General features: G+C 39.9%; 2 protein-coding genes across 2 annotated transcripts in view; both read left to right on the top strand.

Moving 5' to 3' along the window:
- The window catches only part of LOC126377738 (facilitated trehalose transporter Tret1-like), a 214,370-nt gene that overhangs the window by 149,461 nt on the left and 37,975 nt on the right, over positions 1-26,934 (top strand). The gene's annotated exons all lie outside the window — the stretch shown is intronic.
- Positions 10,286-26,934, top strand: part of LOC126377721 (chloride channel protein 2) — an 89,717-nt gene continuing 73,068 nt past the window's right edge. Inside the window, exon 1 of the mRNA XM_050025511.1 lies at positions 10,286-10,867. Within this exon, the coding sequence (XP_049881468.1) occupies positions 10,799-10,867 (69 nt within the window). The 5' untranslated portion in view covers positions 10,286-10,798. The remainder of the gene's footprint in view (positions 10,868-26,934) is intronic.

Raw genomic sequence — 26,934 nt, 5'->3', positions numbered from 1 at the left:
AATTTAATATCAAGTGGAATTTCGTCTGAAAACTCATGAAAATTTTAATGGTTTCTTTTTCATTATTTTCTATCAACTACTTGATATCAACTCAGAATCAGCCCTCAAAGTTTTAGTTACGATGTCACTATCTACATTTAGTAATGAAATAACTTTTGCATAATTGTAATGATTAGTTAGTTTATTTAGCAAATAATTATAATTACGTATACTAGGCTATCATGAACTATTAACTATTATGAAGTACCTTATTGATTTAAGATATTAAATATATGGATTTGTTTCGAAATGTATTTTATTTCCAAGTCGTTTTAAAAAAGAACATCGTTTGTCGTTTTTTTCTTTGCCCTTTGAGTAATGAAGTGCGGAAACCGAAATGTTCCCACTTTAGAAAAAATCCTGGCAGTTCATCATCACGTTTCAATATCATTTAAGAATCACGCTCTTTTCGGTGTAGCATTCTCCATGCTATTTAAGGAAAAATAAGGCAGTGGTTTCCCTCTTGCCTACTGTCCCGCAGTACTCTGACGCGAGTGGGAATGCGCCTAGAGTAGTATATTTCAAAGAAACCCCCCGGCAGTAATGAGTCGCAAAACTTACGCAAAAAGAACTTTATTACCTGATCTAGATAGATAATATTATAGTATAATATAGTACAAGAAAGATGGCCTAAATGTCTTTGAAACCAGGCCAAAAATTCCAAAAAAAGTAAAGAAAGAAAAAATTAAAAAGAAAAGCAGCCATTGTCCTTCTTATTAAAGAGTTTAAATTTTTGAATCGGCGCTTCGTTGTTTGCATTGCGAACTTACTTTTATATGCGCAAATGTCAAATTGCAATAATGCTTTCTTAGATGAATTGTTTGGATGTGGCCATTTAGACCCCCCTGGTCTATTGACTAGGAGACAGTCGTACCGATTTACTAAAGCAGATTGTGAAATCACGGTTTCATGGATGTAAAATTAGACGTAAACATTACATTCTACGATCGATTCGATCGAGTTACTTAATAGGTTTTTTATACTTCCAACGTAAGAAAACTTCGTTCAGTCAAGATCAAGGTTGCACAAAATTGCAAACTCAGTGAATAAAATAGTTAAGTACATTTTATGATAAAGGAAATACATAAGTAGCGTGAAAATACAATAAATAAAGCAGCCAAGTGGGAGTTGGACTCGCGCACGAAGAGTTCCGTACCATTGACTATCACGCTCTTCTACCATTTTACCGAAATAATAACTGATTATGGAAGTTTTATGGGATTGTATTCTGCCTAAACATTTTTAGGTATTAATGTGATCATAAATTATTTTTTTGTTTTGGTTTTCCCCGAGGGGCAAGGCAAAGGGAACTATGCCAATATAGATATTTCTTATGTATTTTATTCTTAATGATGATTAATGAAATGATGAAAGGTGATGACGATGAATGATGAAACCTAAGCCTCACTCTCGGAGCGGATTCCTACTCCGAACTCCAAACGAATTAACTGAAAAGTCCGCATAAACTTTTGAGTTACGAAGCGGCTTCTTGGCACGAAGCGAAAATAGATATATGAGTTCAGAGGGGCCTTCACTATCACACATCTCGATCCAAGTAATTTAAATAAAGTTTAGACACTGAATAAAACGATAACTTCAAGAAACACTTCAACTCTAAGTATATAATGTAATAAAAATTCAATTTAGGTAATCCAATAACATTACAAAGTTAATTACACCGACAACTAATCCTTAACTGCAATAACACAACAGTTCACAAATTCTAATTAAAATCACAATAATCACACAGGAATTTAGCGATTCGTCGCAAATCTTGGCGCGCTAGCTCAAAAAGTCATAAACAAGATGGCGTAGTGCTGCCAGAGACACGACGCTTCGCTAGAGTGTCGGCTGTCGAACACTCTATTCCAACTTCGTCCCGACGCAGTAGGATGCGCCGTCACGGCCAGACTGACTGTCGACCGTCCACGGGCGCCTATTAATCTTGTCCTGAGAACAATTTAAAACCCAAATCATCGTTCGATCCGCTCGTCCATCCTGCTGATCAGGATTTACACCAATCGCCTCTAATAAAACACAAATATGCAACTTTACAAGTTAACACAGACTGTCGGCATACTATTAAAAGCATGAGTCCAAACGACCATCTTTATAGAAGGACCAGACGGCATGTTTCATCCCAGCAACTCAACAGCCTGGACTGAGCGAGTGTGTCCTTACAACCAGCCTGCGTTGGCATAGCCCGGACGACACTGTCCTCTTGACCAACTTTTCAATCTGGATTGAGCGAGTGTGTCCTTACGACCAGCCTGCATAGACCTAGACCGGACGACACTGTCTTAATGAGTAACTCAACAATCTGGACCGGACGAGTGTGTCCTTACGACCAGCCTAAGCAGGCCTGGACCGGACGACACCATCCATTTGACCAGCTATACCGGTGGACCGGACGGGTGCATCCTCGGATGACACTGTCCTTTCGACCACGTTAACTGGACCGGACGGGTGTATCCTTGCAACCGCCCAAGATAGGCTGGCTCGGATGACACTGTCCCTTCGACCACGTTAACCACACACTTGACTTCGTTAACTGGACCGGATGGGTGTATCCTTGCAACAACCCGCAGTGAGTTGGCTTGGATGACACTATCCTTACGACCACGTTAACCCATAGTTCAATATCCAACATATACAAGGTTACATTTTGGTTCAACAATTTATCTCTTGATACCAACCTCTATTTTAATCTTGCTCAGTAGTGTAAACTTCAACCTCACATTGTACATCTAGCGTTTCAGGATCCGAACAAACACTTAGAGTCTCTGACCCAGCAGTGAGGGTGTCTGAATTAGCAGTGAGGGTGTCTGAATGAGCGGTGGTGGTATTAGGATCTTCGCATAACATGTTGCAAATTGGATCTCTCTGATCTTCGTGATCAATAACAGAATGTAAATCGTCAACAATTTCCGACGCCGTCTCGGCCTCCTCATCATTCATGAGACTAGTAGTAATTTCGAGCAACCCATCAAGTCCCTGGGGTACTGAGCGCAAGTTCTCGTGTGCATATTTGTAGACACGATGTGAGCCGTTAATGCTTTTTAATTCGTAACGATCGTTTTCTAATACGGATGTTATTACAAACGGACCCCTAAACTTCCTATCTAATTTGGTTTGATTTCGTTCACTACTTTTAATAAAAACGTAATCACCTTTTTTATACGGCCTAATAGTGGCACGACCCTGATTGAAACGTTTTGTATCTGACGCCGCTGCTTTCTGAATATTATTCGAAGCATTTTCCCGGATAGAATCCACATCTATAGGGGCATTATGTTCAGCAGAGCTTACTGATGAAATTTTAGATAATCCTAAAGATTGAGCACGAATACCTAGCATTAGCTCCGTTGGTGAGTATTTGGTAACGGTAGACTTCGTACTATTGATTGCTAATTGAATATTGCCGAGTTCCTCACGCCACGTTTTGTTAGGGTCATTTTCGACAATAGTAAGTAAGCTTTTTAACGTCCGCATTACCCGCTCCACTTGGCCATTAGCCCTGCTAGACCCTGTCGCAATAAAATGAAGGTCGATCTTATGCTCAGCGCAGAATTTCTTGAATTCGGCGCTAGCATAACATCTGCCTTGATCTGCGATCACGCGTTTTGGTGTGCCAAACAGGCAAACGGCTTTCTTTAAAGCTTGTACTGCGCTGTTGGAATCTAAGGATGTGGTATGTTCCAACAAAATATACTTCGAAAATCCGTCTATGATTACAGAGCAATATTCTTTACGATCACTCTTTCCACTGAGTTTCCCCGTAAAGTCTATATGTATAGTGTGCCACGGCACGGGTGATTTGGGAATCGAGTGTAACTGAACGGGCTGAGCGCCTGAAGGGCCTTTTGAAGCTTTACAAATAATACACGAATCAATGAATTTTCGCACACATTTGGACATTTGCGGAAACCAGTACTGTTCGTACAATTTGTCAAGAGTTAATCAATGTCCAAATGAGTGAACGGGGTACGACGGGTAACCAACAAGTCATTTTATTTCGCGTTATTTTTCTATATAGAATTCCGTCCCTAACGTCGTAACTATGCCCAACAGAGTCAGGAAATTCGTTATTATTGTGTTTTGCAATTAAATCTTGAATTTCACTATCCCGTTTTTGTTCAACGGCGAGCCAATCTTGATGCAATTCAACAAATTGGACAGATTTAGTAACAGGATCTTTAGATGTGGATGGTAGGCTTACATCAGGCTGGAGATTACGAGAAAAATAATCAGCGTGCTCCATTCCCCGCCCCTCTCGATATATTATGTCGAAATCATAGGCTTGAAGAAATGCCCACCAGCGGTGAACGCGTGGGGTTAGGTCAACTTTAGATTTCGATGCTTTAAGCGAATTACAGTCCGTGACTACTGTAAAAGACCTACCATAAAGATAATGTCGAAAATGTTCGACGGCTCGCATGACTGCCATCGTCTCCAGCTCGTACGAGTGGTATCGTGATTCAGCTTCGGACGTTCGCCGACTGTAGTATTCCACAACGTGAGGTAAGCCATTTTTCTTTTGTAAGAGTATTGCCCCATAACCCTCGGAACTGGCGTCAGTATGTAATTCGACGGGCAGTTCCGGGTCAAAAATAGTAAGTACTGGCTTGGATGTCAATATGCTTACTATGGTGTTACGGATATCTTCGTGTTTATCAGTCCATTTGATTGGTCCTTTCAATTTCGTTAACGGATACAATGGTCCAACGATTTTTGTAAATCCTGGTATAAATTTTCTAAAATAGGAGGCAAGGCCGAGAAATTGACGAACATTTGTTGCTGTCTTCGGTGGTGGTGCATCTACAAGTGCCTGAATTTTCAGAGAATTTGGTCTAACTTCTCCAAACTGAATTGAATAGCCTAAATAGTCTATCTTTTGCTTCATAAATTTACATTTTCGCAGGTTTAATGTGAAGCCGGCTTCGGTCAAAGCTTTTAAGACATCGTCCAAACTTTGCAATCCCTGGGAGATGTCAGAAGAGTGACACAAGACATCGTCCATATAAATTAAAGGCTTTCTATCGAGGTGATGTATGGCTTTAGTAATGGATCGTTGGTAAACAGATGGCGCATTTCGTAACCCGAAGGGCATTGCTAGGTACTCGTATTGTCCTTCCGGAGTTACGAATGCAGTTTTTTCAACAGAGTCCGGATGAATCGGGATCTGATGGAATCCGGACGCCATGTCTAATGCCGTAAAATAGTTAGCACCAGCAAGTTGGTCTATCTGCTCCTCTATGCGAGGCAATGGGTGATGCTCGGGTCGAGTATTTGAACTAAGCTCACGATAGTCAACACACATTCGGTCGGTATTGTTCTTTTTCTTTACCAAAACTATCGGGCTAGCAAAGGGCGAAGAGCTTTCCCGAATGACTCCCGCATCTAAGAGCTCTTGGACCTTTTCACGAACTATCTGTTTTTCAACTGGTGCTAATCGATATGGGCGTCGTTGAACTGTTTTGTGAGGATCTATCAGATTAATTTCCAAACTACCTGTCTTAACCCTCCTAACAGGAATACCCTCGGTAAAATATTCGGCATATTTACTAAGCAATTTTAGAAGTGTTGTTTTGTCCTCGCCTTGTAAATCAGTATCAATTTGGGAAAAATCTAGAACCGCTGATTCTAAATTGCAAAAATTGGTTTGTTCTTTGGTAGTAAAAATTAAATTATTATTTTCAATTTTCACGCTTATACCTTCATCTAAAATGTCTCGACCGATTATTACTGACTCCGAAATGGCATCATCAGGAACGATATGGAAGTTCAAAGTAACAGAAATATCCTCAATTTTAACCGTGCTCAATATCTGTGAAGTACATTCTATACCTCTATCACCCCCACCAATACCAGTAAGAAAAACAAGATTATTACGCACAGTACCCTGAAACTTGTCAAATAAGCTTTCTTTTATAATTGAACAAGATGAACCACTGTCAAATAAAAAAGGAATTTGCTCACCGGAAGATGTCATGAATGTAGCTCTGGACGGGCGATGCTCGCAAAGGTTAATGTCCTTTGTCGCTGTCCCACCACCGCTCTTCTTATCAGGACACGCAGGTGCTATGTGGCCTGGTTTTCCACATGCATAACAGGACACAGCATTTGTTTTGTCCTGACGACGGGTCATGTTTCAATTGTCTTTTGGTTTAGACATTCCAAGTTCTTCTCTACGCTTTCTACACTCGAACTGTCTATGTCCAGATATCCCGCAATAATGGCAGTTTCCAGGAAATCTTGTCTCTGCAATACGAGATCGCTTTGATTCTGGCTCTTGATATCCATCGGTAACATCCAGTCTTCGTTTTAGAATAACACCACCGAGAATTCTGAATAATTGGGCTCGGGTAGTTATTACATGTGCAGTTAGCTCTCTACGTAACAAGTTATCTTTTTGACACAGCAGTGATACAACAAATGCAGTTAATACTTCTTCAGACAAATCCATATTTGGAACTTGTTCAATCATGTTCCACAGACGGAGTGCAGATTCTGTTGCAGTTTCTTTATTTCTAATTTGAAATCTGAGAATATCATCAAAGTGGTCTTGAATGAGCTTAGGCTTAGATAATTTGGCTAACAAGCTATGTTTCACAGCGTCCCAGGTTAATTCATTCAGATTCAATTTAGTCAAACAAGAAGCAGCACGCCCTTTAAGCGCATTAGTAAGAGCCATGAGCAAATCTATTCCTTCGAGGCGTTTCTTCTGCACTATTACTTCAGTGAGTTTACACCATCCCTCTATATCAGCTTCTGGGTCATCAGGATTGAATTCAATAAGCTTTGGCGTGTTAGTACTTACAACATTTTGAGTTTGCGCCATCATTAAAACTCGCGCTAACATGGCCTCCATATTGGTCGAAAATTCGGTGAGTTTATCACGGTCCGGGTGTTTAGCTTGTTGTTCGTGTTGTTCAGATCCCACTTCTGATATGAGTTCAGAGGGGCCTTCACTATCACACATCTCGATCCAAGTAATTTAAATAAAGTTTAGACACTGAATAAAACGATAACTTCAAGAAACACTTCAACTCTATATAATGTAATAAAAATTCAATTTAGGTAATCCAATAACATTACAAAGTTAATTACACCGACAACTAATCCTTAACTGCAATAACACAACAGTTCACAAATTCTAATTAAAATCACAATAATCACACAGGAATTTAGCGATTCGTCGCAAATCTTGGCGCGCTAGCTCAAAAAGTCATAAACAAGATGGCGTAGTGCTGCCAGAGACACGACGCTTCGCTAGAGTGTCGGCTGTCGAACACTCTATTCCAACTTCGTCCCGACGCAGTAGGATGCGCCGTCAGATAAGTAAGTTCACTTTGTTTATTTAATATTCCGATATAATAACACTATCGCGAATGTTTTCCGACTAACTTAATTCGATCATTAAATCTCTTCTTTTTCTTGTGCGTGAAGTGTTTTATTATTATTACAATCATTAACGACAAAACCTCACTTCGTATTAATTATTTAGATTATTCAGTAAAGATGCAACCATGTCATTCGTTCCCGGCAAAAAGCTCTTCACGTCACAAATATCAAAACACTACTCAGCGACAAGCACCAAGGAGTCCGTGCTTAACAAGGTAAACAACAGTAAGTGCAAAAAAAATATTAAAACCTTTTTGGTATCGAGCAAAATTTTTTTTTTTTTACTCGCAAATATTTATTTTTGATGAGGCTTTTTGGCGGGAAACGGGAACGGGACAGTTGCTTTCTTCATTGAGTAATCTAAATAATTAACACGAAGTGGTGTTTTGTGGTTAATGATCGCATTAAGTTAGTCGGAAGACATTCGCGAGTGTTATTATATTGGAGTATTCAATAAACAAAGTGTATCTGTCTATTTTCGCTTCGTGTCAGGAAGCCGCTTCATAACTCAAAAGTTTATGCGGACTTTTGAGTTAATTCGTTTGGGGTTCGGAGTAGGAGTCTACTCCGACGGTGGGGGCTTAGGTTTCATCATCATCACCTTTCATAATTTCATTAATCATCAAGAAAAAAATACGTCAGACATGGCTGTATGGGCATAGTTCCCTTTGCCTTACCCTTCGGGGAAAACCAAAACAAAAAAAAAAATATTTTTGATGATTTCCCTCAATCAGCCTTTATCGCTATCGACCGACTAGGATCGATTAATTCTTTCAAACAGTTTTCCTCTCAGACGACGCCCTGAGCCGAGGTTCGCGCCCAACTGGGCATCCTCCGTCCTGTTGTCTTAAACGTTGTAGGGTCATTCTTCTTTTTTATCGACAATAAGAAGTCATTTTCTCGTTATATCGGATTTAACATCTTTCATTATAACGGCAATAAATATTTAAAAAAACATCATATAGAGATGTGTCTGTAGAGGAGTATTTAGTGTTTCTCTTTATCTTGGTAATATACTGTTCCTTGCAGGCGCATTGCAAAATATATTGTGACAGAGTGGCCCTTTTCATCGGAGACAGCATTTCGATTTACCACTCTGTCACAGAATTTTGTGAAAAACAACCAAGCTACGTTAATCACTAATCGAGGAACCGATTAGTATTTCGCTAGTATTTTAAGTATAATAAGATAACTATATTTTTGGACAATGGAAAGATTAAATAAAATTCTAAAACAGCAGAGACATAGCAGAGCGAAGGACAGATCATTGTCGATAAAAAAGAAGAACGACCTTGTACCGGGTGAGAGCCTTCAGCGCTTCCCATTTGTTCGGCCAAGTAGTTCATGCCATCTGCGGCAAATATACAATAAGTCACGTCAAAAACAGAAATGACATCGAGAAAAACAGCACAAAAGTCGCGTTTGTTGTATGGGAGCCCCGTTTTTAGTATATTTTGTTATAATTTGTGAAAATTTCACATGTGCAGCCTAGTCAGTTCTTCAGATACAGACCGACAGACAGCGAAGTCTTAGTAATAGCATCCTGATTTTACACTTTGTGTACCGAACCCTAAAACTACTATTTATATTTACTTATAGTAAATACTGACCACGTGTTCAGTTCCTATTTTTGACGTGACTTATTGTAGATTTGCCAGAAATGGCATTAACTACTTGACCGGGAACTCGTATCACTACTGGCCATTTGTATATTCAAATTCAAAATTCTATATTCTAATTCATAAAATTGCTTCTATGCTGTTCTGGGAGCAAATAAAAAACATACGAGTAGAACACGTTCAGCTGCTTGTCTTCCCGGGCATGTCGTAAAAACCGACAGAGGGATTGTGTCCTCTAACATGATGGACTAATGTTATGGGCGATAGGCTGATCCCTTATCACCATAAGGTTCATTACTTGTGGCTCTGCCCACCCCATTAGGGATTACGGGCGTGAGTTTATGTATGTATGTAATTCATAATAAAAAATATATTAGAGACGATCACGCCTATTTCTCATAGGTGTAGGCTGTGGGTGATGAATGTCGAGGAAGAGAAGTGTGTCAGGATCGAAACAAATGGAATTCCAATACAGTATGTTTATGTTGATGGTGTAGGTATGTATAGGCAGTCTTCTTCTTCTATCGTGTGGGTTGTGCGTTGGGCTCTCGACCCGGAGTCCAGGGATCGATTGGTGGGGACATATTACAAAAATAACTTTGTGATCCCTAGTTTGTTTAGGACATTACAGGCTGATCACCTGATTGTCCGAAAGTAAGATGATCCGTGCTTCGGAAGGCACGTTAAGCCGTTGCTCCCAGTTACTACATACTGATGTAAGTACGTAGTCGTTATAAGAGTCATGTCAGGGGCCTTTGGCGGCTCAATAATAACCCTGACACCGGGGTTGATGAGGTTGGTATTCCACCTCACAACCCACACGATAAGAAGACTGAGATGTCCATGAAAAACTTAACAATCAGCATAATGCCTGTGTAAACGCCTGTACCTCTGTTAAGTTCAACTTAGCCCATGTGCGAAGATGTATTAATTGTGTGACTAATCTGACCAAACAACTCGCCAACAATGGACTTGATATCTTTTGTTTAACCTTTTTACAACAACTGTGTCCGCTCTCTGTACTTTAATCTGCAATCATCTCACAACCGAGCAAATATTTAGTCACATGATAATAGCAAATTACGATAAAAGAGATGATAAACCTCTTATTATCAAGGACGGATAAAATAATCATAAAATAATAAACAAACAGGCAGAACGAAACGTTGCCAATGCCAATCATATGTTAGTCGCGTTCTGAATCTTGCGACGAATGCGTGCCGCGTATTTTATTTTATGAATCTATTTATATTTAGAGTTCAATTTGAACCACGAAATTGAGTAGGTACTACAAATAAAAAGTCAATTTATAATTCACTTACAGTTCTTAGCGAGTGCAATACTTGAATAACTTTACCAACGAGGCAAAAAGATAAGAAAGTTCAAGTTCAGGGTCGCGATTGCGTAACTTTCGAATGCACCGCGTACTGTCACTGTCAACGTTTGACAAACGTCAGTTGGTCACTTCGTGACGTGATATTTGAACGTGTGTGATCGTTTCCGCTGCGGAGCAATTTGCATGAAATCGCGTTTATTCAATTACAAATTATCTTATTACGGTCTACCGGTCGGTGGGTCGGCGAGGATATGGCTGACCACAGACGGACACTCTGACCCAATGCCGCGGCTTAGAAAAAAGTTATAAAGTCAAATCGCGCGAAGTGAGGTTTCGTTAGTATTGTTTTAGTAAATATACCAGTTTTCTGTGTGAAAAGTGTTGAACTTTTACATTTAAAATGAAGCAAATGCAGAATAAAGAAGAGGGGTCGGACGAGGAGCTCGGGTTGGGGTACCAGAATACGTTGGTGAGTTATTTTTAAAGTTTAGAAGTTTAGTGATAAGTTTTGCAAAACTTTCTACTTTCGAGAAAATACGTCTAACTGTACCGGTGCGGTCGGGGTTTTCATGTTGTGGGGTTGCAGACGCCTTTACGTCACTCGCGATGTAGGTAACAGTTCAATCCAGTAGATTTATAAGTATAATTTCAAATCACGAGTTCGTGCACCATACGCGCGATACTGCGGTAGTGTTGTAATTCTAATTAATAATTATACATTTCAAATGTTTTCGCCTGTGTGTAAACTAGTTCTAGAACGGTTCCACACACATACACTATACAAACATAGAATTTGTTATCACATTGTTATCAATGAAGTAAATTAATTCCTTTCTTTTTATTTCTTGTTTGGGCTTGTTTGTACTTCTGATTGTATTATTTATAAACACACACTAACTGACATGTTGCTCTGTTTAATATTTAACACCTACATACAATACGACAGTTAGTTTACTATTGTCTATTATTATTCTTTTGATCTCTGAACTATTTATTTACTTTCATCATTTTACAGAATGTCTAAAGAAATAAATAAATAATATTTATTTACACCATAGACAAAATATTTACTTAAAAATAACATATATTATTATATTTTTTTATATATGTATATATATTATTAATTTTTAAAAAAAGGAAACCACAATAAAAAATAATAAAACATATTAATATATGGGTTGTTCTTCTTTTTTATCGACAATGATCTGTCCTTCGCTCTGCTATAACATAGCATGTTTTAGAATTTTATTTAATCTTTCCATTGTCCAAAAATATAGTTATCTTATTATACTTAAAATACTAGCGAAATACTAATCGGTTCCTCGATTAGTGATTAACGTAGCTTGGTTGTTTTTCACAAAATTCTGTGACAGAGTGGTAAATCGAAATGCTGTCTCCGATGAAAAGGGCCACTCTGTCACAATATATTTTGCAATGCGCCTGCAAGGAACAGTATATTACCAAGATAAAGAGAAACACTAAATACTCCTCTACAGACACATCTCTATATGATGTTTTTTAAATATTTATTGCCGTTATAATGAAAGATGTTAAATCCGATATAACGAGAAAATGACTTCTTATTGTCGATAAAAAAGAAGAATGACCCATATAACTACTAATGACACCACAATAACAACCAGAGAACATCAAGTTCTAAACTTAACAACACAGTAGGTAGGTATCTTGTATAAAAACTGGTGCTTGGTACACACCATCAAATTTTTTTAAGTAATACCTGTCATTTTCGACGAGCAATCGACAGGCATAAAATATATGGAACACACATAAATTTTAGGCAGAAATTGAACAAACCCTTCCAATTTTATATTGCCCAATAACCCGGCAGAATTAAGTTGACATCACACTCCAAACAGATTGCATATTAGCGAGATGCCTATTTAATTTGCTTCTAAAATTAACAGTTCTCAATCATCCATCCCTTTCCTTTTTGGCGGATAAGACAATGGCAGGTGTAACTTAAAATAAAATTAGGTGTCTGCAGGAATCGGGTCCACTTATAAGTCTTATAATTAATAATTAAGTAAAATTATTTAGGAAGTATATTATTTAAATAAAAGTGAATCTTTGCTTAGAAATAAGCTTACCTGTACTGTCTGTTTTCTTTTTGTCCTCACCTTTGAGATTTGTATTACCAACCTCATAAATTAATTTATAATTAGGTAGATTTTTTTTATTAAATTTTTATGTTCTATATCTAAAATAAACAAAAGTTCACTTGTTCACTACTATATTCCCTTATGTAAATAGGTACGTCAACTCGCGCCGGTTATCCCTAATGGGGCGAGCAGGGCCATAGATAATCATAGACACTTGCAGCCACTATTGATATGAAGTCCTAAGATCCAATTAGATTTCTTTGAATTTGATGAATTTGACAAACAAGGTGACAAGGGATCCTGTCGCCTATAACATTAGTCCATCATGTTAGGAAGGACACAATTCCTTCTGTCGGATTTTACGACACGCCCGGGAAGGTAAGCAGCTGAATGTGTTCTATGTTTATTTATTGGCTCCCAGTCCAGCATGGAACCTACCGTTACACACACACACACACACACACATTACACAGGCAGTACACGTGAGATTGCTGAAATGCTTGCCTATTTTTCCATTAAAAAACATACCCAAATAACATGTAAAGAAAAAGCCGGCCAAGTGCGAGTCGGAATAGCGGACGAAGTGTTCCGTACCAATTGAAAAAAATCGCGTTTCTTGTATGGGAGCCCCTTTAAATATTTATTTTATTTTGTTTGTAGTATTTGTTGTTATATCGGCAATAGAAATATATAATTTGTGAAAATTACAAATGTTCAGCTTCTTCTTCTTTGCGAGTCGATGGCGATCGAAGCTAAATTTTTGCTGACCAATAATGGGCCACGCTTACGGCATTGTCAGTGGCTTCGTACAGGTCTTCAATAGTGCAGGTGTTAGGGCACTTAGGACAGCACAAAAGGTGAGCCATAGTTTGTGGTGATACTCCACACTCGCAATGTTCAGCTATCGCGGTTCTTGAGGTACATCCTGGTGACAGACGAACAGACAGACTGCACTGTGGGACGCCGGAGTTGAGGAGTTAAATAAGAGAGGTGTCACTTCTGAGACGGGCGTTTATTGTCTGCCTGTTAATGTGGTATATAACATAGAGAGATATAGAGCACTTGCATATAAAATATAGGTGTGGGAGGTACAGTCATGAGCAATCTAATGTACCCACTTTAGGACTCTGTCGCACTAACATATTTTACATTTAGTGAGACTTATAGTTCAATTTGTCAAAAAAGTTAATGTGACATGGTACCAAAGTGTATACATATTAATGCTCGTGACCGTACACACTACAGACAGACGGCGAAGTTTTAGTAATTGTATCCCGATTTTTTTTTTTTTTTTTTTTTTTGAATTTTTGGGTCATCATCACTAATTAAAGAGCCACAATCTTGTCTATGTAGCATTCCCCGTTCTTGTCTATCAAAGACCAATTCCTTCACTTCCTTTTAAGATACGACGTTCACCTCTTTAATCTGTTCCATGTAAGCTCTTCTTGGTCTTCCCCTTCCTCTCTTTTCTTCGACTTTGCGTCCATTTTTTGTTTAACGTGTTACCTGATTACTTTACCGGTTTCAACTGAAAACCAGCGTCATAGTCTAGGCTATGGCATTATGCTGAGGTGGAACCGTTTCGGCATACATTCATAACTGTATTATTTTATGTTAATTATGTTAAAACAATAAGTATGTCGAATAAACATTTTTTCTTTCTTTCTTCTTTCTTTCTTTTCTTTCCTTGTAGCTTCCCTTCTATGATGTTTTTAATAAATTCGTCGTGTCTCGTTAAGTATCCAATCGTTTTGCCTGTCCTCAATAACTCTCAATATTTGCCCCTACCAATATTCATATGCAATATTTTACCCTTTGGGTAAAGAACCCTAAAAAGATGCCAATTAATATTCAATTGTACATATATGCTTACCTAATCTCTAACCCAATTATGTATGTCATTATTTTAAAGTCGTTAACACCAAACCACTAATTATGAGTAATATAAACATAGTTTTTTTTATCTGTCACTTAGTAATACGTGTGTAATTTTTTTAATTATGTTGTGAATTTAATGGTGTATTTTATTACTGAACCGGGGGGGGGGTTAAATAGTCATCATCACCAGCCCATTAACGTCCCCACTGCTGGGGCACGGGCCTTCCCTATGGATGGATAGGGAGATCGGGCCTTAAACCACCACGCGGGCCCAGTGCGGATTGATGGTTATTAACGACTGCTAATGCAGCCGGGACCAACGGCTTAACGTGCCTTCCGAAGCACGGAGGAGCTCGAGATGAAAACTTTTTTGTTTTGTGGTCAAAATTAAATAGTCCACTTCGAAATAATTCATCTAAAAAAGCAATATTGCAAATTGACATTTGCGCATATAAAATAAGATAAAGTCAAAAGTAAGTGCGCAATGCAAACAAATGTTAAATAGCAATATTGCTTTCTTAGATGGATCGTTTCGATGTGGCCTTTATAACCCCCCAGTTCAGTAATAAAATGCACCATTAAATTCACAACATAATTCCCCTGAAAGTGGAGTGCAGTGATTATTATTACCGTTAAATACAATTGATTACTTGAACAGTCACTGTGGTCCGGAGTACGAGTTGCTTCTCAATCGTGGAGCGCTGGCCCGGTTCTGGACTTGCACCAATGAGTTATTCTTCTTATCGTGTCGATGGCAAACTAAATAGTATCGGCCCAAAACTTGGCAACAAGTATGGCGCTATCTGCAGCGCTCATCAGATCCTCCTGCGTGCAGGTGTTCGGGCACGCAGGACACGATGTAAGATGTTCTATGGTTTAGGGAACAGTGCCGCACTTGCACTTTAAGTCCGAGCCATCCGTGAAACCCCACCTGAACAAATTGTCCTTACTTCGGCCCACCTGAGTCCGAAGTCTATTTAGAGACATCCAGGTAAGCCAAGGCAAATCAAGACCCGGCGGAGGTCTCTCGGACGGCGAAACAAATGGTTTTGGGAGGTGTACCCGTTCCTGTCAGATCCTGCATCTTTCCTTGATAGACAAGAATGGGGAATGCTAATAGTTTGGGGAACAGTGCCGCACTGAGTCATCATCATCAACAGCCCATTAACGTCCCCACTGCTGGGGCACGGGCCTTCCCTATGGATGGATAGGGAGATCGGGCCTTAAACCATCACGTGGGCCCAGTGCGGATTGATGGTTATTAACGACTGCTAATGCAGCCGGGACCAACGGCTTAACGTGCCTTCCGAAGCACGGAGGAGCTCGAGATGGAAACTTTTTTTTTATGGTCACCCATCCTATGACTGGCCTTTGCGAAAGTTGCTTAACTTCAATAATCGCAGACCGAGCGCGTTTACCGCTGCGCCACCGAGCTCCTCCGCACTGAGTAATGAGTTATTAATTTATCTTAAGTGTAGTTTTTATTAACACTGTTGGCTCGACCATTATAGACGGCGATATGGCTCACCTATCACGGTCTTTCTTGCTTTCTTCTTTCTAACAGAAACCTCAGGTTCTTACTTCATCTTGCGATGGATGTACCTCTAGTCACTATTGAAATATAGTCGTGAGCGGCATCATCATCATCTATGTAGCGTTTTTCCCAGAGTCTGCATACCTAACCTGAAGATTTGACAGGTCCGGTTTTTTACAGAAGCGACTGCCTGTCTGACCTTCCAACCCGCGAAGTGAAAACCAGCCCAATACAGGTTAGGTCACATTGAAAATGCATTTCTCGGGAATGTGGGTTTCCTCACGATGTTTTCCTTCACGTGATCATTTATGATCCAAACATGAATTCGGAAACAAATTAGAAATTTGGTTTAGGATTCGAACCTGCGACTTCAAATTGAGAGTCAAGCGTTCTACCAACTGGGCTACCACGGATAAAGTCGTGAGCGTTATGTTATTACCATTTCTATTTATAGTATTATGAGCGTGAGCAATTACTTTAAGTGATTACAACTTGAAATAAAGTAAAACTTACAAAATACAAAAAATACAAAATACTTTATTTGTATAAAACCAATACACTGCAGATAGCGCCATACTTGTTGCCAAGTTTTGGGCCGATACAATTTAGTTTGCCATCGACACGATAAGAAGAAGAATACACTATTATAGGTGATTGAAGCCTCCTCGAGGAGCTCGGTGGCGCAGCGGTAAACGCGCTCGGTCTGCGATTGTTGAAGTTAAGCAACTTTCGCAAAGGCCGGTCATAGGATGGGTGACCACAAAAAAAAGTTTTCATCTCGAGCTCCTCCGTGCTTCGGAAGGCACGTTAAGCCGTTGGTCCCGGCTGCATTAGCAGTCGTTAATAACCACCAATCCGCACTGGGCCCGCGTGGTCGTTTAAGGCCCGATCTCCCTATCCATCCTTAGGGAAGGCCCGTGCCCCAGCAGTGGGGACGTTAATGGGCTGGTGATGATGAAGACTAAAATAAGTCTAGGGGGTGAGGACAGCGCCCGATGCGAACGCTAACCTAACCTAAACTTGAATCAAACAGTATGACGTCCGAAAATCGGTTAACGCAAAACTATATTAAATCAAATCTTATCTTATAAGGAAGTAAAAGAATTGGCCCTTGATAGACAAGAATGGAGAATGCTACACCGACAAGAGCGTGGCTCTTAAATTGATGATGATGATCTTCTTCTACCGTGCGGGTTGTGAGGTGGATTACCAACCCCATCAAACCTAGTATCAGGGTTATTATTAAGCCGCCAAAGGCCCCTGACTCCTGATATGACTCATGTAACGACTACATACTTACATCAGTGACCTTAAGGTAACATGCCTTCCGAAGCACGGATCATCTTACTTTCGGACAATAAGGTGATCAGCCTGTAATGTGCTAACCAAGCTAGGGATCACAAAGTGTTTTTTGTGACATGTCCACATGTCCCCACCGGGATTTGACCCCGGGGCCTCCGGATCATGAGCCCAACGCTCAACCACTGGACCTCGGAGGCAGTTGTGTGGGTAATACTGCCTCTAACGATTGCTGGTAGTTGTGTAGATATTAAAAATAATAACATTAAATTTGTCATAAAAAAATCTGCAAAAATAAAATAAAAAACGTGTCGTGCTAATGTTTATTTAACTATAGATTCCATACTTAACAGTCGTAAATAACGTGGAACTTTTTATAACGCAACAGTATAATATAATAACTAATGATTGTTGATAAAAAACTGTTGAACATAATGTTGTTGCGAAACGCACGAGACGGAAATAAAAAAAAAAACAAATAGGTCATTGACTCTAAGCCAAGAGTTGTGTAAGAATGTCTTCCAGAATCACGGACAGACAGAGACAAGGACAGATAGGGAGGCACAATAGTTTCCAACTAGTCAAATCAGTTACTTTTTACTAAACGTCAACACACGAAATAGGCTTGTTTCCAACTAGTCAAATCAAATATTTTTGTCATTTTTTCGTACCTTAAAATAGCGAGCGTAGTGGCGAGCCTATTTCAATTCATCATCATCAATTTAAGGGCCACGCTCTTGTCGGTGCAGCATTTCCATGCTACTTTTTTAGGGAAAAATAGGGCAGTGGTTTCCCTCTTGCCTTCCGCCCCGCAGTACTCTGTCTGACGCAAGTGGGATGGCGCCCGGAGTAGTCTATTACAAAGCCATACTAGGACTCCTGTCCTCCGCCTCTGAATGGTACTGACATCATTGTGTATTTTTTTGAAATACAATATTTTTTTTTAACTTTGATGGGTTTGTTCTTGGCTTCACACTTGCCCGAAGGCATTGATGAGGCCTAAGATGGTGCTTGCCCAGAAGGTGCCTGTTCACTCTGGCGTTGATAGTACACATACATACATAACCAGTCTACATACGTCCCACTGCTGGGCACAGGCCTCCCCTCAGTCAACCGGAAGGGGTATGGAGCATACTCCACCACGCTGCTCCAATGCGGGTTGGTGGAGGTGTTTTTACGGCTAATATCCGGGACCAACGGCTTAACGTGCCCTATCATCTTACTTTTTCGGACAATCAGGCGATTCAAGCCTGATAAGTCCTTACCAAACAAAGGACAGTCTCACAAAGTGATTCCGACAATGTCCCCATCGGGAATCGAATCCGGACCTCCAGATCGTGAGCCTAACGCTCTAACCACTATACCACGGAGGTAAAGTAAAGTAGCCTGGAAAGTGCCTCGTTAAATCTTTATGGAAACTCCTGCGATTTCCTACTGCGTATTCATATATTTTTTTATCAGTAGAGAATACGGAAAAAGGTCTTGTCTACAGTTTGAGATAGCTAATCTATGAATTAATGTCATCGCGGGCTATCATTACAGTGATGGACGAGCCAAAACTTCTTAAGGGTGTTGCGCATAGATTTACTACTACCGTAGATTGAACATCAGCGCTCAAAAAGTGGGACGCAAAGGTACTGTTAATATAGCGACGTTGACAGTACTTTACCTCAGTGCGCGATTAGGCGCCGAACTGACAACACGGGGAAGTGCGTGGTACAAAAATAGAAGCTTAAAGCGAAAAAGGAAGGATGGAACATCATATTTCTAAAAAGTACTCAAATGTATAAACATTTTAATATTCGTAGTAAAACCCACCAAAATTATTATTTTAGTTTAAAATACACAAAAACAAGTACTCCCGGTCTACGAATAAATAATAAGTCTTATTATTTATTCGAAGCTCCCGGCCAATCCGAGTCCCAGTATAACCCGACCGCGTTACGAAGTACCACGCGCTAATATTAATATACGTAATAAGCCGATGCGTACCTACTTATTTAATTTGACACGATTTCATTGAATGTATATACCGCTGTGTACGAATGTATAGCTAAACAACAAATACGAAAAAATAGGTACGAGGGGCTAAAATTGACGTGTGTTCCATAAATTGTATGCCCGTCCCTTTCTTTTTCGGCGGATAAGAAAGTGACAGGTATAACTTAAAATGAAATTAGATGGTGTGTACGGTCACGGGCATTAATATGTGTACACTTTGGTACCATGTCACATTAACTTTTTTGACAAATTGAACTGTAAGTCTCACTAAATGTCAAACATGTTAGTGCGACAGAGTCCTAAAGTGGGTACATTATATTGCTCATGACTGTACAGGAATCAACACCATTTGTTAATGATTGTTTTTTTTTTAATTTACTTAAAATATAACTTCGAGGCACGTCCCGGCAATCTGGTCATGATAAGTTAATGCTAATTACTCTGACATACGGTTCATATTCAATTGCTTACGATAAGATAATACTATACTTATTGCTGAATGCATGTTGTGTAGTCTTTGTTAGTAGAGGTCGTGGGTTCAAATCCCGGGCAAGTACCAATCGGTTTTCCACATACAGATTTGTTTTATAGCTTCCCGCTTGCGATATATTTTTAGACGTGATTTTTAGGTTTGCGTAAGAATCAACTGCTTGGCCGGACAAATGGGGAGCGCTGACAGCTCTCATTGGGTTCAATTGTCAGTGACAGTGATAACGATAACGGAATGGAATGGATCTCAGAAGACGGCGAAGTCTCGGAACCCTTGCTGTGCGATTTGGACTCGCTCTTGGCAACTATTTCTATTCTATCCTATTGAATGCGGCTTGTTTTTTATTAAAAAGAAACTTTGTAAAAAAAGTAAGATTAGTTATTATAAGATTAGTGATTATCTACAAGATATGAATGCAAGAGATTAGCTGCCTGGGAACTGATATTAGGCAGCCAAATTACCTACTAAACTGTATAACAGTATTTTTTAAAAAAAAAAAATGTCTAGGGCCCTGTGCCGAGGTTTTTCTCGCAGCTTCTTTTCCCCGGCTATACAGGTTGTGAGAAGCTGCAGTAGTTTTAGGCGGATGAGACGTTCGTTATGTAAACAAATGACGATCTAAAGGGTAACTATGTTACCTGTTGAGTAAATATATTTTTGAATGTGAATTTTTGCGTCAAATAGCTTCATAATCATCCACACCCACATCAGCAAACATGGCGGAGTCGCTGCAGTAGCGAGGCAGCCGAAAAAGAACTCTGAAAGCATTATTGTATTGGATACGCAGGACATTATACGCTTTTTGAGTTTGACTTTCTGTTATAAATACAGAAGAGGTCACTGGCCCCGATTCCTGGAGACCCCTCCTTATTTTATTTTAAGTTATACCCGTCATTTTCCTATCCGCCGAAAAGGAAAGGGACGAATGATTGGCAACTGTTAATTTTAAAATAAACGAGTAACTCTCGCTGGCATGCAACCCGTTTGACGTGTGCTGTCTACTTAATTCTGTCGGGTTATTGGCCAATATAAAATTATGAGAGGGTTTAGGTTTAGGGAGGGTGTTCCATCCTTCTTTTTTCGCTTTGAGCTTCTATTTTTGAAAGTTTTTACCACGCACTTCCCCGTGTTGCCAGTTCGGCGCCTAATCGCGCACCGAGGGAAAGTACTGTTAACGTTATATTAACAGTAACTTTGTGTCTCACTTTTTGAGCGCTGACGGTCAATCTACGGTATTAATAAATCTATGTGTAAGCTAGATAAGTTTAGATGTATAAAATAAGTAAGCATGTTACCTACGTCAAACAATCTTTCTTCCCTTATCAGCTATCAGATAAGGTTTCAACTGGCGATAATCCGAAAGTATACCTACTGATAATTAGGCACATGACTTCGACTTATCGTGCAGAGAATTTCGCCGTTCGATAATGGAAGATTAGATTATTTTTGTAACGTAATACCTGACAAAGTCAATGTCATATTGTGTACTTTTCCCTTCCTATTAGTTTTTCCGGTTTTTCCATTTTACATAGGTACAGTCATGAGCAATATAATGTACCCACTTTAGGACTCTGTCGCATTAACATATTTGACATTTAGTGAGACTTACAGTTCAATGTGTCAAAAAAGTTAATGTGACATGGTACCAAAGTGTATACATATTAATGCTCGTGACCGTGCATTATTTCATACCGCCTCAAGTCCTGCGATCTTAGCCTAGTTGTAAACTTTAATGATAATCGACTATGGTGCTAATTCCTGTAGACGCCATCTAATTTTATTTCAAGTTACACCTGTCATTTTCTTATCCGTTGAAAAAGAAAGGGACGGATAATCGACAGGCATAAAATTTATGGAATACACGTCCATTTTAAGCAATAATTTACATCGGCCAATAACCCGACAGAATTAAGTAAACAGCACGTCAAACGGATCGCATACCAGCGAGATGCCTATTGTTTTCGCACGGGTTATTCATTCATTCTAAAATGAACTTGTTGGTATCCCTTTCTTTTTCGGCGGATAAGAAAATGACGGGTACAGCTTAAAATAAAATTAGGTGTCTGCTGGAATCAATCAACCGAAGAGGGTATGGAGCATACTCCACCACGCTGCTCCACTGCGGGTTGGTGAAGGTGTTTTTACGGCTAATAGCCGGGACCAACGGCTATTAGCCGGTCCCGGCCGGCCGGTTAGTCGGTTGATTGAGAGGAGGCCTGTGCGCAGCAGTGGGACGTATATAGGCTATTTATGTTATGTTATGTCTGCAGGAATCGGGGCCACTGCTTTCGTAATCCCAAATGTTAATGTGTATAAATGTTAACTTGTCACAAAATTGCGTAATAAATGATATTATTATAACAACAATGACCAATACTGCAACGTGAATGAAGTTGACATAATTTATACCGCTCTTGGCACAGTTAGCGGCCAAAGTTTACTGTCAAGGGTTCAATATTGTATGGTCAATAATTTTAATTACAATCATAGAATACAATACACAATCGTGGCTTTTGAGACTGGTAGGTCCACGGAATGGACAAATGGCTGGAAGGGCCAAGTGAATACGAGCAAATAGTTCATACTACAACTGCACTCCACTCGTCCGCAAACTTTACGACGCACGGAGCTCCACGATAGTATATTAAAAGGTCGTTTTGTGTATTATAACCTGCAGGGTAATAAGTCGAATATCGACTATCATGCAAGGAAATCCCTCCTTATCACAGAAAAGCTGCCAGCAAAATACCCTAGTATGATCAACTATTTATCAAAAATATACTTTCGTATGCAGTGTCTGTCCTTTGTTTGGTAAGGACTTTTCAGGCTTGAATCACCTGATTGTCCGAAAAAGTAAGATGATTCCGTGCTTCGGAGGGCACGTTAAGCCGTTGGTCCCGGCTATTAGCCGTAAAAACACCTCCACCAACCCGCATTGGAGCAGCGTGGTGGAGAATGCTCCATACCCCCTCCGGTTGATTGAGGGGAGGACTGTGCCCTGCAGTGGGACGTATATAGGCTGTTTATGTATGTATGTATATATGCAGTGTCTTAAGTAATGATAAAATTATGGACTATCACACTTTTTCTATCGTGTGGGTTGTGAGGTGGATTACCAACCCCATCAACCCTGGTGTCAGGGTTGTTATTGAGCCGCCATAGGCCTCTGACATGGCTCACGTAACGACTACGTACTTACATCAGTAAGTCTATCACACATAATATACATCGCCGGTAAAGTGGCTATGGAATTTGAGAAGCAGTAGAGCTATCGTAGTTATCTGTTTGCTGGAGTAGTAAAAGAGAGTGGGGTTGAACCGGCGACAGTCGTTCTCATACAAAATGCGCGTTAGGGCCTTTCCAACCTGTTTCTTCTATTCCGTGTAGTAATAGACTTACATAACTAATAACTAGAGATGTACTGAGCACCATTCATGACTACATAATTAAATACAAAATCTACCGTACGGTTAGTACCATGTACCGACATCCGCGGTCCAGTGGTTGAGCGTTGGGCTCACGATCCGGAGGTCCCGGGTTCGAATCCCGGTGGAGACATATCACAAAAATCACTTTGTGATCCCTAGTTTGGTTAGGACATTACAGGCTGATGACCTGATTGTCCAAAATGTAAGATGATCCGTGCTTCGGAAGGCACGTTAAGCCGTTGGTCCCAGTTACTACTTATTGATGTAAGTAAGTAGTCGTTACATGTGCCATGTCAGGGGCCTTTGGCGGCTCAATAATAACCCTGACACCAGGATTGATGAGGTTGGTAATTCACCTTACAACCTACAGGATAGAAGAAGAAGAAGTACCATGTCATATTAAACTTTTCGACAAATTGAACTTGAAAGTCTCACTAAATTATAACTATATTAGTGTGACAGGGTTCTGCGTGATATTGCTCATAAATGACTGACAATATTAGAAGTGCACTCAATATTAGTGTAGTTACATTTTGGTTTTGCAACTTTAGCAATAATCGTGTCCTACTTTTTGCATTTCCTACTGCTTTGCTTGACATTTGCCCTGGTTTTATTATTAAGCAATTGAATCGTGTACTAGCTTCAAGATAAATTCTAAAATTCTGATTACTAAATAATGACTAACGAAAAACATATTGGTGCTAATTCCTGTAAATACCATCTAATTTTATTTTAAGTTATATCTGTCACTTTCTTATCCGCCGAAAAGGAAAGGGACGGGTAATCGACAAGCATAAAATTTATGGAACACACGTCAATTTTAAGCACAAATCTAAACCAACCGTCTAAAAATTTTACGTCAGTCAATAACCCGACACAGTTAAGTAGACAGCACGTCAAACGGATTGCATACCAGGGACGTACCTTTTGATTCGCCCGGGTTATTCATTCATTTACTCATTCTTCCTAAAATTAAGAGCTGTGAATCATCCGTCCCTTTCCTTTTCGACGGATATGAAAATGACGGATATAACTTAAAATAAAATTAGGCGGTGTCTGCAGGAATCGGGGCCATTATGTAGTTTAAGCTCCCTTAACCAAGTGCAATGCAGCTCGGCTATGCCACCTGGGAACCGGTGCAGAGGGCACTCGTTCACTATGGGAGATAGGGTTTGATCCGGGTGACCACATTCACAGTATGGCGACACCTTTAAGCCCATCATCATCGGAGTTAACCAAATCAAATCAAATCAATTTATTTAACTTATTAATATGAATGAGGAGCTCGGTGGCGCAGCGGTAAACGCGCTCGGTCTTCGATTGTTGAAGTTAAGCAACATTCGCAAAGGCCGGTCATAGGATGGGTGACCACAAAAAAAAAGTTTTCATCTCGAGCTCCTCCGTGCTTCGGAAGGCACGTTAAGCCGTTGGTCCCGGCTGCATTAGCAGTCGTTAATAACCATCAATCCGCACTGGGCCCGCGTGATGGTTTAAGGCCCGATCTCCCTATCCATCCATAGGGAAGGCCCGTGCCCCAGCAGTGGGGACGTTAATGGGCTGATGATGATGATGATGAATATGAATGATTATGTTGCGTGTGAGAGCCTTTAGCGCTTACAATTGGCTCGTGTACTAGGGTCAAGATAAATTATTTAATTCTGATTACTAAATAAAGACAGATTTACAACTAACGAGAAACATATTATTTTTTCTATGTAACTTGTTTATGAATTTTAACCAAAAAAACGTAATAATAAGTCCGACATTACGACATCGTATCAACAGTGGCTGCAAGTTGTCTTTGATTACTTGTGGCTCAGCCCACCCCATTAGGGATAACGGGCGTGAGTTTATGTATGTATGTATGTAAGTCCGACATTTTACCACGTTTTTCTATGACGTCTCAGTGTGCTTTTTTATACAAATTCCACAATAATTTAGTGTTTTGACGTTTAGTAAAAAGTAACTGATTTGACTAGTTGGAAACTAGCTTATTCATTTTGTATATAGAATGGTGCTTCCAATACACACAGCCTATATTTATTTTAAATTAAACCTGTCACTTTCTTATCCGCCGAAAAGGAAAGGGACGGGTACTCGACAGGCACATATGGAACACACGAAAATTTTACGTAGAAACTTTAGACTACCCTGTCAGAATTTTACACTGGCCAATAACCCGACAGAATTAAGTTAACAGCACCCGTTGGCGACTGGTTTTTGACCACAAAAACGATGTGTTTGCGATTACAAACTTATTAGCAGTTGGTAAACTAATCGCGACCTATGTCGATATATGGAGACAATAGTTTTTCAACGGCAAAGTAATAGCCTCCGTGGTCCAGTGGTTGAGCGTTGGGCTCACGATCCAGAGGTCCTGGATTCGAATCCCGATGGGGACATATCACAAAAATCACTTTGTGGTCCCTAGTTTGGTTAGGAAATTACAGGCTGATCACCTGATTGTCCGAAAGTAAGACGATCCGTACTTCGGAAGGCACGTTAAGCCGTTGGTCCCGGTTACTACTTACTTATGTAAGTGGGTAATCGTTACATGAGTCATGTCAGGGGCCTTTGGCGGCTCTATAGTAACCCTGACACCAGGGTTGATGAGGTTGGAAATCCACCTCACAACCCACACGATAGAAGAAGAAGACGGCGAAGTCTCGGGACCTTTGATGTGCGATTTGGACTCGCGCTTGGCCGGCTTTTATTTCCATCATGCCCGCGCGCATCCGGACGAAAATATCGAACGTTTTGAGAATCGACCAGAGGATAATAAAAACAATTTAATCTTGATATGCGAATGCGACGTTCTCACTCGACACGTGACTTTCAACTTTAAAAGATTGATGATATTCAGTATTTTCTTTATTATTGACTAATGACCCGCCCTGGCTTCGCATGGATAGTGTATTATAAATACAAATACAATAAAGTGTATTTGCACCAAAATAACCCACAACCCACACGATAGAAGGAGAAGGCGAATTAGTAATTCACGATAAACGACAACAAGGCAACAAACAAATTAGTAGCCTTTCAAAAAGCCTGCTAAAAACTCTAACCGGGTCAGCAAACATATTGACGTCGTCACACGTCATAATATGTGACGTCTGCGGCTTTTCCTACATCCAAATAAAGTAGTCTATAGGTAATAAACTTTGTCATGGTACACTAATGTCTCTATTCTTTCATTAACCTGCGTCGATGACGAATCATTTACAAAGATGGACGGACAGATAATAATAAAAAATAATTTATTGATAAAGTTATAAAATGTGTCACTTATAATTAAAATGGGACTTTCGTTAAGAGTCTTTTGTAATTCATCATAATCAGCCCATTAACGTCACCACTGCTGGGGCACGGGCCTTCCCTATGGATGGATAGGGAGATCGGGCCTTAAACCATCACGCGGGCCCAGTGCGGATTGATGGTTATTAACGACTGCTAATGCAGCCGGGACCAACGGCTTAGCGTGCCTTCCGAAGCACGGAGGAGCTCGAGATGATAACTTCTTTTGTGGTCACCCATCCTATGATCGGCCTTTGCGAAAGTTGGTTAACTTCAACAATTGCAGACCGAGCGCGTTTATCGCTGCGCCACCGAGCTCCTCTATTTATGTAGTGATCAAACGTAACAGTTTAGCGGGTTAATATTGTAAGAAATAAAATTGTACTTACCAATTTAACAAAAAAAAAAAAAAAAAAAAAACTGTATTTTCAAACATAATCATTTTAAGGAATGTAGTTGTGAGTTTTGTTATGTATGTCGCTTGTCTGT

Source organism: Pectinophora gossypiella, chromosome 24 (genome assembly GCF_024362695.1).
Source record: "Pectinophora gossypiella chromosome 24, ilPecGoss1.1, whole genome shotgun sequence".
NCBI lineage: Eukaryota > Metazoa > Arthropoda > Insecta > Lepidoptera > Gelechiidae > Pectinophora > Pectinophora gossypiella.
This window is presented reverse-complemented; position numbering and strand designations above follow the sequence as displayed.